The 14,159-nt window shown below is 38.9% G+C and overlaps 1 protein-coding gene across 1 annotated transcript; it reads right to left on the reverse strand.

The window, feature by feature from the left end:
- Window positions 1-10,797: 10,797 nt before the first annotated feature.
- LOC140854356 (cytochrome P450 93A3-like) lies at window positions 10,798-12,042 on the reverse strand. The gene has a single exon (XM_073250232.1). The coding sequence runs from the start codon at window positions 11,850-11,852 to the stop codon at window positions 10,911-10,913; it is 942 nt and encodes a 313-aa protein (XP_073106333.1). The 5' UTR covers window positions 11,853-12,042; the 3' UTR covers window positions 10,798-10,910.
- Window positions 12,043-14,159: the final 2,117 nt, after the last annotated feature.

Below are 14,159 nucleotides of genomic sequence, written 5' to 3' on the forward strand. Positions count from 1 at the left end.
GAATTTGAATTTCAAATTTAAATACATGCATGCTATATATCATATTTAGATCCTAGTGTAGGATAAATTTATATTAATTAATTAGATTAATTAATATTTTTTATTATAAAATCATAATTTTGAAAAAATTTTAAAATTATCATTTTACCTCTGCACTAAATTTCCCCACAAATGGTATCAGAGCGGGTTCTTAGATATGATATATATATTTGCATGCGTAGATTAAGTTGTAATCTAAAAGTTTAAATTTAAAATTTAAAATTTAAAATTTAAAATTTAAATTTTAAAATTTAAATTTTGAAAGTTGTTCGAAATTCAAAATTCAAAAATTTGAAATTCAAAATTTAAATTTTGAAATTTAAAATTCAAATTTTAAAATTTTAAAATTCAAAATTCAAAATTTTGAAATTCAAAATTTGAAATTTAAAATTTGATTGAAATTTCAAATTTGAAATTCAAATTTTAAAATTCAAATTTTGAAATTCAAAATTTTAAAATTTGAAATTTAAAAATTATTTTTGAAATGTCATACCCTGACCCATCAGCCCAAATACTTAATTAAAAGAATTAAGTGTTGTCTAGTAGGTCTGGAATTGTGAATTAAGACCTAAGACAATTACATAAACTTGTGGGTCAATGGGTTAGATGGATTAGGTCTATAATTAGGTTAGACCTAAGGTTAGCTTAAAGAAATGGACTAAATTAGAGTAATTGATCAAATCTAATCAAAAGTTGAATTAGATTAGGTCAAGGATACTCTAGACTCAACTTCAATAGTTGTAGTTGAATGGATCCATGTCTTTAACTAGACCAAGATAGACTTAATTCATGGCTACGTGGTGGAACCCTATTTACTAAGTTGATCAAATTAAAACTAATGAACCGGTTGGTGTCTAAGGTAAGTTTGGCAGTTTGACCAGTGGTTTTTAAGTGGGAGCTACTCACAGTGATTCGATCTCTGATGAGTTAATGGCTTATCCCCACCACTGATCTCACTTACCTGACCAACCTGATGAATTAGATTTTGATTAGATCACTTGGTGATTAGGGCTCAACCATGTCATTAGGTAAATCAGTTTGACTGATTTAGGTGCTCTTAATGCCAGCTTTAATTAAATTCTTTTTTAATCTGACTTGGTGAAGTCAGTGGGAAGATTGAAATTGGCTGGATATTTTCTTCTCATCTATCCTTTAATAAAATCCTCAAAAATTATTAGGTCCCTAAAAATGATTAAGTTATATGGATAACTAAGTCATAGCCTCTCATTAAGTGAGTGATAATGAGTCCATTAGTTTAATAATCATTGGAGGCCCAAAGGCCTGGTGCTTATTGACTAATGAAATTATCATTCATAATATGATAATTTGGTTTGAGTCTTTCTGATGGTGGTCAGGTTGGCTGGCCAAAATCGGGCCTGATCATTTATTAGTCCGATTCACCAAATCAAATCATGTTAATGGTTGGACCTAACTAGATCTTTTCAGTAGAGGCCAAAGCCTACTGATTAGGTTCTGGGGTAAAATCAATTACTAGAAGTTGTTTAGAGAAACAACTGGTTATGAACCTACCCATAGATGCACATGGGTTGACCAACCAAAGTTGGGCTCGTGTGTAGTCTATGTGGATTCTAGTACCCACTAAGGAATTAAAGTAATTCCTCGAATTGGAGGTTGAGGCTACCAGTTCGTAAAAATACTGAGAGAAACTTTAGACTAAAGTCCAAGTCTTTAGTATTTATAATTTATATACTAATAAAGGTCTGATTTTTTTTTATGCAGCTATGGCCACTATCCTATCACTCCAGTCATTATTAGATAATGACAAGCTCATAGGACCTAATTTCGATAGCTGGTATCGAAAATTAAAAATCATCCTTGAGCGTGAGCGGATCCTTTATGTAGTAACGGATCCTGCACCTGAGGAGCCAGCCCCGAACGCTCGAGGGACGGTTCGAGACACTTACCAGAAGTGGCTCAACGACCGCACCACCGTTCGGTGCATTATGCTGGCGGCAATGAATGATGAGTTCAGCTGCAAGTTCGAGAATGCCCAACCACAGGAGATGCTTCAAATATTGAACGACTCCTTTGGCACGCCTGACAACGTTGAAAGGCAAAAAATTAGTTGTGCCATTTTCAATGCTCGGATGAGGGATGGAGCCTCAGTCACTGATCATGTATTGTATATGATTGAAATGATTGAGTGCCTAAGTAAACTGGGCTTTCCCCTGCACGAGTAGCTCAGTAAGGATGCGATCCTTAATTCATTGCCCAAGTTCTTCCTCCCATTCCTTACTCATTTTCAGATGACAAAGCCTGCAGTGAACTACCACGGCTTGTTGGGGTTGCTGCAGAACTTTGAGAAGGATCACCAGCTCCATAAGGAGTCGGTGAATGTTGTGGGAGGGTCTTCTTCTGGTCGTCGACCCTTTAAGAAAGGGAAGAAGAAGAACAAGAAGAAGAAGAATAAGAAGGTGCAGCTGCATGCTGGGACGTCTGCACAGGGTCAGACTAAGAAGCCAAGCCCGACCAGAGCCAGGCGGAGTGCTTCTTTTGCAAGAAGCAGGGGCACTGGAAGAGGAACTGTCCTCTATACATTGCCTCCCTGGACCTGAACAGGCCGAAGAAGAAGCAAGGTACTTATATGATAACACCTTGCAACTTTTTTCATTTGTGATACTACTGTCTGGGTATTGGATACCGGAAGCCCTTATCATATTTGCAATTTGATGCAGGGTCTATAGGTCAGTAGGAGATTTGATGAAGACGAGTGATTCCTGAACGTTGGAGATGGAAGCAAAGTTTCAGTTCTAGCATTAGGAATAATGAACCTTGTAATCAATTCTCGAAACATAATTCTGAGTGAATGTGACTATTGTCCAAGCTTTTTATTAAATATTATTTCTGTAGGCCTTTTGGCCATGAACGGTTATCAATTTTTAATAAAAGGAAACGTTTGCAATATCATTTTGAATGGTATTACAATGTTTGTTGGATAACTTAATAATAGATTTACTTTCTATCACAACCTGTTAATGTGATTCAAACCTTCGATAAATGCTGTAGAATAGATAATATGTCAGAAGTCTACCTTTGGCACTGTAGACTAGGTCATATCAATAAAAATAGGATAAACAGATTGGCTCAAGAAAGAATTCTTGAAATAAATGATTGTGAATTACTTCCAACCTGTGAGTCCTGTCTTCTTGGTAAAATGACCAAATCACCTTTTACTGAAAAAGGTGAGCGAGCCAGTGAACTCTTGGGTCTGGTACATTCTGATGTATGTGGACCCATGAGCTCAAGTGCAAGAGGTGGATATTTCTACTTCATAACCTTCACAGACGACCTATCGAGGTATGGGTATATCTATTTAATGAAGCATAAATCGGAGTCATTTGAAATGTTCAAACTATTCCGAAATGAGGTAGAAAAACAAACGAAAAAGTGTATTAAAACTCTTTGATCTGATTGAGGAGGTGAATATCTTTCCAATGATTTTCTGACATATCTTGAGGAGAATGGGATTCTCTCTCAGTGGACTCCTCCTGAAACACCACAACATAATGATGTATCTGAAAGGAGGAATCGGACCTTGTTGGACATGGTTTGATCTATGATGGAGTTTGCTGGTCTGTCGATCTTTCTCTGGGGATATGCGCTCGAATCGGCTTGTTACCTTCTAAATAGAGTTCCGAGTAAATCTGTAACCAAAATGCCATATGAGATATGGATAGAACGTAAGCCAGTACTCTCGCACCTTAGGATTTAGGGATGTCCGACTTATGTTAAACGTTTAATTACGGACAAGCTTGGACCTAGGTCTGACAAGTGTAATTTTATAGGATACCCAAAAAAAACCAAAGGGTATTACTTCTACCTAGCTGATGAGCAAAAAGTATTTGTCAGCCTTAAGGCAATCTTTTTGGAAAAGGAGTTCCTTGGTGAAGGGACTGTTGCCTCTAAGGTCGAACTTGATGAAGTTTGGTAGATGAAAAAATCGACACAAGTTGCTGAACCTGAATCGGATTTGGTTAGATCAGATTCGGAGCCTATTGTTCAAGCACCCTTAAAGCAATCTGGTAGAGTACCACGTCAACTGGACAGATACTATGATTTCTTGATCTAGGACGACGATCCTATCGAACTTGATGAAAACGATGAGGATCCAATCACCTACATGGATGCAATGCAGAGATCCGACTCTGAGAAATGGCTAGAGGCCATAAAATCCGAAATGGAGTCCATGAAGGTCAACGATGTGTGGACATTGGTTGACCCACCCGAAGGAGTAAAATTCATAGGGTGTAAGTGGGTCTTCAAGAGGAAGAGGGGCGCAGATGAAAAGGTGGAAACCTATAAAACCCGTCTGGTTGCCAAGGGATATCGTCAACATTATGGTATAGACTATGACGAGATATTTTCTCCTGTGGCAATGCTCAAATCCATTCGGATTATACTTGCGATAGCTGCCCATCTAGACTATGAAATCTGACAGATGGATGTGAAGACAGCTTTCCTAAATAGAGAGCTAGATAAAGAGGTGTATATGATACAACCTGAAAGATTCACATTCATAGATGAGTCTAAGGTGTGCAGGCTACAGAGGTCCATTTATGGACTTAAGCAGGCATCACGGAGTTGGAACATATGTTTTGATAAGACGATCAAGACGTATGGCTTCGTTAAGAACAGAGAAGAGCCATGCATTTATAAGTGGGCTAATGGTCCAGTAGTGGTATTTCTTGTATTGTATGTGGATGATATTCTCTTAATCAGGAATGATGTCCCTGCATTATAGGGAATAAAGATTTGGCTGTCGTCACAGTTCTCCATGAAAGATCTGGGAGAAGCTTCCTACATCCTAGGGATGAGGATCTATAGGGATAGATCTAAAAGGTTGCTTGGTTTATCTCAGTCCACGTACATTGATACTATGCTGAAGAGGTTCAGCATGGAGAATTTCAAGAAAGGCTATCTTCCGATAGGCCATGAAATTTCTCTCTCGAAGAGAGATTGTCCGATAACACCTCAAGAGAGAGAGCGTATGGGTAGGATTCCATATGCTTCGGCAGTGGGATCTATCATGTATGCCATGACATGTATATGACCAGATGTAGCATACTCACTAGGGGTAGTGAGTAGATACCAATCTGATCCAGGAGAGAATCACTGAAAGTTTGTTAAAACCATCCTGAAGTATTTAAGAAATACTAAGGACCAGTGGTTTGTTTATGGTGAATCGGATTTGAGACTTATAGGGTTTACAGACTCTAGTTTTCAGTCTGATCACAATGACAGCAAAAATGTGTCAGAATTTATTTTTACCCTTAATGGTGGGGCTATCTGCTGGAAGAGTTTTAAGCAACACACAGTGGCTGATTCAGTTTGCGAGACGGAGTATGTCGCTGCATATTCAACACCGCTACCATCTCATCCAAAAAATTATGGATTGAGGTGATGTCGACCTTCAGAAGATCGATAGAAAGGAGAATCTGGCCGACCCATTCACTAAAGCCATTGCGGTGAAGGAGTTCGACGACTACAAGTCGAAGATGGGTATTAGATACTGCACCGATTGGCATTAGACCAAGTGAGAGATTGTTGGGAATAGTGTCCTAAAGTCAATCGTTAGTCTGTTGACAGTTGTGCTCATTTTTGTATATGTACATGAATTATGAATTAATAAAAATTATTTTGATATTTTTCATCACAAAACGTTTCATCTTCTAATGAACTCCTATGTTGTGGTGAAATTTTTAAGACTATTTAGACACGACAAAGGAGGATTTGTCGTTTAGTCCTTAAATCTGTTCGCGATCAAATGATACGTTGTTACCAAGGACGACAACGTTTATCAAGCATAGGTCATTGTGTGTCATATAGGTTGGTTGCCCTCTTAACCAATGAGTGTGGAGACACTGGTATGGCATACAGGTGAGATGTAAGGGTACATATGCACTGAACGTGACCGACTCCGGAGCTATTTCTGCTGTCAAGATTTGCTCCGATAGAATATGGGTATAAATGTCCCTCCGACCTGAGACCGCCACAGTGACTTGCAAGCAACTCACTGCACTTAGGCACTGGACTATCTGAATTTCTAATTCAGTGATGGAAGGCTGCTGGGTGTAGTCAAGTACTTGACTTGTCGGTGCGTGTGTCAAGATGGGATTGACCACTCCAGTTTAGGAGCTGTGTACAGTCATGTTTCAATTTAGCAAAACCTTGGCCAGGGTAGTCTTTGTGAGGAGTCACAAGACTGTTTGAGTTGAGCATGATTCGGATGATCTAATCATGGTTGACAGTTTAACCCTGAGTCATCCTAAACAAGAGGTCAAAAGGATGAATTATACAATAACCATATTCATGTAGGTTTTGAGTGTTGTGATTGCGACTCTTCGACCTATCCGGACGTCGGGTACCATTGCTAGATGGTCACTTTGATTAGTACAGGAATTGATTCCTGTGCTACCGACTTAGGTTCGAACCTGCGGGGTCACACACATTAGAGGTTCCTATCTGATCTGATGGCTGGTGTAAAATCCTACATGTTTGGGACTCAGTGATCAAGAATCAGGATTCTCTGATCATGAGTTTCACACATTATGGGTACCGGGGTCAAGAGTCCCACTGGTTGGGACTTTTTGATCAGGATTACATATCGATGAATTCTGATGCCTGATTGCCCATCGAATTTGGACTCAGTATTTATGAGAGATTTAATTAGTGATTTGATCACTAATTAACTCAATTTGATTGAGTAATTATTTTTGGATCAAGTCCTATTGAAGTGGATTCAGTTGGGTTTGACCCGATTAGGTTAAGAGTTGACCTAATCGTCAAGATGGTTTGGTCCCTGATTTGATCAGGGGTTGGGCTTAATCAATTCCTAATTTGATTAAAATTTTATTGAGCCTAATTTAGTTGGATTTAAATTAGTCTAATTGGACCTAACTTATTTGGTTCAATTAGGTTGGTTTAAATAATTAAACCACCTTGACCCAATCTCTATACGCCACCTCACTTCATTGTACCCATTTGAATTCATAAGAAGGAACTTCTCATGAATTTTTTTCTCACGCCAAGCCCTCTCCATGCCCCACTTTAATGTGCCAAATGAATGGATAAGGATGATTGGTTGGCCATTCAAATTCAAAATAAAGTTTGAATTTGAATGGGCAATCAATCTTTGCACCTTATCCCTTTTTTTATGCCCCATTTATTACATGAGAAAAGGTTTCTCATGAAATCACTCCATGCACAATTTAAGCCACGCCTCATGCCTTTAGTGGATAAGGGATGAGTTAGTGTCTATTTGAATTCAAAATTTGATTTGAATTCAAATGTGCAATTACTCATCTTTATTCTTTCTTTTGGATAAGAGTTTGACGTTGTTATAAAAGGAGGAGAAGAGTGGGGTGTGCAAGAAGAAGATTTTTGAGAAAAATTTTAGGGCGTAAGAAGTCTTGTGCTGAGAAGGAAGTCCATATCCTTCCAAGAGAAAAAGAAAGAAAAGAAAGAGTGGGTGCAAGATTTTCGGTGAGTTTCCTAGAGTTTTAGCCTGGGGTTCGGGAAGTGAGAAAGTGAGCTACGAGTGTCGTGAGCCCACAAAATTTTAGGAAGATCTTCAACATTCTCAAGCACGTCTGTTGATGATCTGGAGCATCGAAGAATCGACAGACATCGATGAAGGAGTTCAATCAGCATCGACCGTCAAAAGGGCTCTACAACGAGCTAGCACTCGTGAGGAGTCGATCAGACGGAGCTTCGTGTGGATGATCCGCAGAGGCCAGACACCTATGTGACTGCATCGCGATGATAGACTCTCCGACGGTGATCAGATTGTGGTGATCTACTATCCGACAAAGGTATTGTTTCTGAACATATTACAATAAGTGTTTACTGTTCGAATTTGAATTTTAAATTTAAATGCATGCATGCTATATATCATATTTAGATCCTAGTGTAGGATAAATTCATATTAATTAATTAGATTAATTAATATTTTTTCACTGTAAAATCATAATTTTAAAAAAAGTTTTAAAATTATCATTTTACCCTGCACTGAATTTCCCACAACTAGCACATTGTATTAACCCAAGTTCCCAAATTGGTTTAGAACAAATTTTTGAGCTAACCTAGACTGATTGGCTTTGATCTAATGGGATTGGGTCAATTTGGATTGGATCCTATCTAACTTGAAAGAGTTTCAAATGGAGAAGGAGTCCTCTGTGCCCACCAGAACCCACACACAAAAATAAATGCCGCCTCCCTTATTTTGGCGTGTGAAGTAAAGAGTCCTTCTTAAAGAAGGCTCTTAACTGACACACGTTGCCTTAATTCTCGATCAGAAATCCTATGTTTTGTCTTCAAAATTTATTGAATTTTTTATGGCATATAGAATACTAAGAGTTCTTCTGCTCTAAGTAATTGGATCACAAAAAATTCAGTCGATAAATTTATTTGGCACATGGGAAGTTGGAGCACCAAAGGTTGGTGCCCCTTCATCCCATGAGACGTCCCCTGGTCCCCTATTTATAGGGATGTCTCACATGGCTTCTTATGGCAATTTTTGGCCTAAACTAAGAAGAGGGATGTGGTAAATATAAAAAAAATTCTAAAAAATTTTGAGAAAAAAAAAGAGAGAATTTTGAGTGGCAAAATTTGCTATAAGGGTGGTAAGATTTTCAGCAAGTGTTGCTTGAGTGTCCTAGGATTTATTTTTTCATATGTTGAAGCCAAAAATTAAATTCTAGGTTGTATGATATTTGAAGAGTGTCTTCTTGGTCCTTCTGTAGTGAGATCGAAAGTAACTGGCTTTGGTACGATCGTGAGCAAGTTCGAAGCTGACAGTGTTCTTGAGAAGACAAGGCTGCGGCAGCACACCGGTTGGGAAAGACTTTGGCCAACTTTCGTGTGGATCACTGTTGGAGGACTTCTACCTTGGATCTTATGGAAAATACTAACATGCACTTTTTCATATTGGATAAAGTATAATTTTCTATCTCTTTGCATGCTTGAATTTGCTTTGATTGTAATCGGTAAAGTGATTCTAGGGTTTTGGGTTCGACTCGATAGTTTTATTTGATAAAGCTATTAATTTGCTTGTTTTAAATTTTTTAAAAATTATTTTTCGCTGCGTGGCGGAACTCAACATTTGTCACATACATTTTAAAGTGAAAATCAAGTCAAAATAGAACTAAAATCCTATCAATTGAGTCTCTCTATCTTATGTAAAGCTCGTAAAATATGATCCGACCCACCAATCCAATCCATATTCGATCTACCAAAAATAGGTTTGGATTTATACTAAACAGATTTAGGTCATACATAAATCGATCTGTTCCATCTATTTAATATTTAGGTTGGATTTGAATTTCAGATATCTAATCCATTTAACTCATTTAATATTCAGATCGAGTTGAGTCAAATAACTGTTTAATCTATTTAATTTATTTAATCCCTTTAACCTGATTAAGACTTACTTAACATGTTTAAAATCTATTTAATCTGTTTCTGATCTATTTAATTTGATCTGTTTAATCCATTAAAAATCTATTTAACCTGTTTAACCTATTTAATCTAACTTGATCTATTTAATAAATAGGTTAAACGGATCGATAGGATTACCTATTTAATAAATAGGTCGGATTCAGATCTGAATCTCTGACCTATTTAATAAATAGGTCAGATTTGGATTGATAATTTTTCGATCTGACCTATATCGACTCGACCTAATTGCTACCCTAATCTCATGACTCAAAAAAAAAAAAAGAAAGAAAAAAAAATATGTGAAGCATCATTCGTGAGGCCATTTGCCCATATCGATCCCATCTCTTTCTTCTCATCAAGTCATCCTTTCCTCTCCATCAGTCCACGAGACATTGCTCCTCCTCCCCCAATCCCTTTCTCCTCCAAATCTTCTTCTTTATGAAGATGTCCATCCCAAATATGTATCATGTGGCCATGGACCATATATTAGGAAACACTATGTTCATAATATCTAAAAACTATATATCAATTTGCCTAAATATGTCTGGATTGCCTAGATAAGTGTATTATATTGTTACTAGGTATGAATCAAAGAACTTAAAATATATATCAAAAACTCGATGAATATATCTTACTTGGATATATATTATATGCTAGTAAATATAATGTTTTAAAAACTACGTATCAATTTATCCGAATATATATCAATTTGTCTGGAGATATGTATTGGCTCACTGTTAGATTTGTATATCAAAAAAACTTAAAGTATGTGCCAAAAATCTATTGAATGTGCATCACATAGATATATACTATATACTAATGAACACAATATTCTGAAAATTGTTTATCAATTTGTCTGAAGGTATATATAGATCATTAGATGTCTAATTTGTTAGGTATGCATCACTAGATCATATATTATGTACTAGTGAATACAATCTATGGTTGCGAGATTGTATTTCAGAGAAGGAGAAAGGGACTAGAGGAGGAGAAAAATTTCATAGATGGATAGAGAGGAAAAGATGACAAAGGGATGGATGATCCCAGAAATGACACTTCATGTATTGTTTTTTTTTTTTTTTAAGTCACATGACTGACTCAGTTAGTTGGACTCCAGTCTCACATTGCTCTCCAGTTTATACTTTAAGATAGATATAATAAGATACCAAAAATAGAAGATGCCTACAAAATTTCCTCTTATGTGTGCATTAGAGGATTTTTTTCTAGCGACTTTATGACTCACAACTATCGGAGATGAGACAAAAGAACATTCAAATATTATCAAATTCAAATTATTAAATATCATCGAAAAAATTATAATTAATCTTACAAAAAAAATATATAATTAAAATATTAATTTTAAAACAGATGAGTAGGCCGGACGTTACCCATAATTACCTATACAAGCAACATGGTTATTTTACACAGAAGGGGGTGGGGGTGGGGGTGGGGTGGAGAATTAGAGTTGACTTTACCATGAGGAGGGCCTTTACATGAGTCATGGTGAAAGGCGTCTTGCTATCACCGCCTTCCTCCTCCATCCTTAGCATATACTCCAAGAAATCCTTCGCCCCTCGCTCCCCAACCTTCCTCCTCCGGTCTATTATGGGCTCGAAGATCCGGTCGAACCGCTCCAGCAGCAGCCTCATCCGCCTCTCCACCCCCTGCAGATCGAACCGGGCCAGAACCGGGAAAAAATCCGACACGTTGGGCCTGCCCAGCAGCTCCGTTATCTCCGCCACCACCGCCCGGAACTCCTTCCCCACCCAACTCCTCTCCTCCCCCTCCACCGTCCCTCCCCACAACATGTTGGTGATCACGTTCATCACCGTCAGAAACATCTGAGCTCCAACGTCGACCGGAGCGCCGGCGTGGGAGTGCAGATGACGGATGGTCGACCGGATCTCCTGTCTCCGGAGGCCGTAGACGGCGTCGAGGCTGGCAGGGCCGAGCATCTCGCGGACGCAGACGCGGCGGAGCATGCGCCAGGTGGGGCCGTTGGGGTTCCAGACGATGTCGGCGCCGCCGTAGGCGATGGCGCGGGCTGCGGCGGGCACGTCGCGGTTGGCAAAGATGGGGTCGTGGTCCTTCAGCACCTCGCGGGAGAGGGCCGGGGAGGAGACCACGATGCCCAGCTTCGTGCCTAGCCGGATGCTGAAGATTGGGCCGTGGGTGGCGGCGAGGCGGGCGAAGTAGGTGTGGAGCTCCGGGTCGAGGAAGGGAAGGCTGCCGACGAGGGGGAGCCCAGCTGGGCCTGGAGGGGGCTTCGAGGAGGAAGAGCGGCGCCATCGCTGGAGGACGGCGGCGTAGAGGAGCACCGCCAGAAGGGCGGCGGCCAGGGAGGTGGATAACTCCATATCAATTTGGAGGGTGGGATGTACTGGTGGGCTTTGGATCCGTTTTATGAACGATGATCAAAGGATATCCAGAATTTCTGTAATTTTGGATCGGTGGGATTTTAGCCTGGTAAACGATGAGGGATTTGTTTGGGGAGAGAGCCCGGATGATTCCCCGGACGGCTGACACTTAGCGGATGGAAGATGCTGAGCTTGTCGTGTAGGGGGAAATGGGCGGCCACAAGGACGTGATCCGTTTGCTTGTGGCTGGTTGCGGTGAGCCCGGAGCGTGGGATCCTATCGACACTGAAGCTGACAATCACACGGAATCTCTCTTCTGATTTTTTTTAAAAAATATTTTATTTTTAAAAAAAATTACAAATATATTTTTATTATATTGGTGTAATAAATTCGTCTTACTATAAAATAAAAAAGAAAAAATTGAACGGCTGATTTTGTATCCGCCGGGCATTTCCCTTGTGCAGATTTATTATCTTTGCTTTTTTTTTATTTTATTTTGGTGTAAGATATGCTAGTTATTTTTATCAAAAAAAAAAAAAAATCCGTTGCTATCCATGAAGGAAAAAGATTATTATGATTATTATTTTAAAAATATTATTTAACTTTTGTTGATTTTATGCTTGCAAAAATATATGCCCATTCGTGATGAGAAGTGTTGCTGCACCTCTCCGATTGGGTGTAACAGCTTGGATCCTTCATCTTGTTGAAGTAGGTCGGTGCAATCAAAATTTGATCACCTGCAAAGAAAGTCGCGCACATCGGAGAAGAAGATAGGAGGTTTTCCGATGGAGAACCTTTGATGCTTATGTCAGTGAAAATCAAAGAAGGAGAATAGTAAGAGATAGTGAAAACAGTTCACAGAGATAGTGTTCAAAGTTCTCTCTTTTTCCTACTTTTTTCTCTTTTTACGAGGAATATTTGTTAGGCGGTTAGCAATCGTTGTAACTGGAGTAGTGGATTATTGACAAATTTTGGCAATTAGTTACGGTGCCAGTGTTTACGTATGGGAAGATGGATTCTATTACAGCCAAATGCCAACTTAGAATAATCCACACACCAATGATTTCTCATAGCTTCCAAGCTGTCATACGGCTTATAGAGAAAGCAAAGATGAGATGAGATCGGCAGAATACTGATGATGTAGACTTCATCTGAGGATCGACCTTAACTATTTGGTTATCAACCGATGACATTAATGTTGGATAGAACATATATCCTGAGTCGTTCACGTCATAATGCCAAGTATTTGCTATATCTTCGTAGGTTGGATATATCATCAGGTAGATCAATTCCTGCTTAATACTTGCCCCCCACTTTTCAGTCCAAAAAATATTTCATACTGGGAAGTAGATCATCATCTGGGTCCAGAGTCATGTGTCGCAGTGAGCTCCTCTATCTTTGTGAAGCTTCGTTGATGCAACCGAAGTAGTTGAATACCACTTCAAGTCTTCACTGATGTGATGAGAGTTCTGCTTCGACAGATAACGCTCAGAGACATCGGTGACTCACATCAGTTTGTTGCTGAAATGATGCTTTAACTAGAATCTAAAGTTGTCGGACATTTTGGGTCCAATTACCATTCAACACTTGTAACGGCAGCAGTCCCATCAGTGAACCATTGCACTGTCATTCTACATTTATTATTTGTTGGCACGTACAAAGGGACATGCCATCTGAATTCTAACAAAGTAACCGTCACATCCTTTCTATAGTGATGTCAAAGCGGTATTTAAGGAGTCGTAATGATTTTGAAAAAAGATGATTTTTGGTATGTTTCTTCGACCCACCGCACAATGCCAAGTGGAATGCTTGTAGCACCGAATGGTGAGAGTTAGAGGATCAGAGCTGTTGATATCCATTTATTAATAAGGTCATTTGGACTTGGCTTTCATCTTTCCACCATTGCTACTGCATTTGATATTCTTAAAGTTTTTTTCTCTAATGGTAGCTTTCAGCATCTCCTAACTATGCTCCTGTTAAGAGGTCCTTTAGCTGGTTCATCTGTTTCTTCTTCATCCCTTGAACTCAAGTTCTTTAGCTATCCAATAGTTTTATAGGTTCTATTCCTCTTTCTTTGATCTCATGGCTCCTCGTAGATATAAGAAAAATAGTAGTCCTAAACCTTCTGACTCTTCTTCTTAAAAGGGCCTAGGGTCAACCCACGGAGAGTTTTCGATAAGGCTCCTCACAGTTGTATTCTGGGATCTGGGATCACTCATTGTAGCAAAAAGAAAGAAAAAAAAAGAAACATAATCAAATACTTGGATCAGCTAAAGGCTCACCTCCACAAGGATGCAAGCTTCACTA

This window comes from Elaeis guineensis, chromosome 16 (assembly GCF_000442705.2).
Source record: "Elaeis guineensis isolate ETL-2024a chromosome 16, EG11, whole genome shotgun sequence".
In the NCBI taxonomy this organism is placed as follows: Eukaryota; Viridiplantae; Streptophyta; class Magnoliopsida; order Arecales; family Arecaceae; genus Elaeis; species Elaeis guineensis.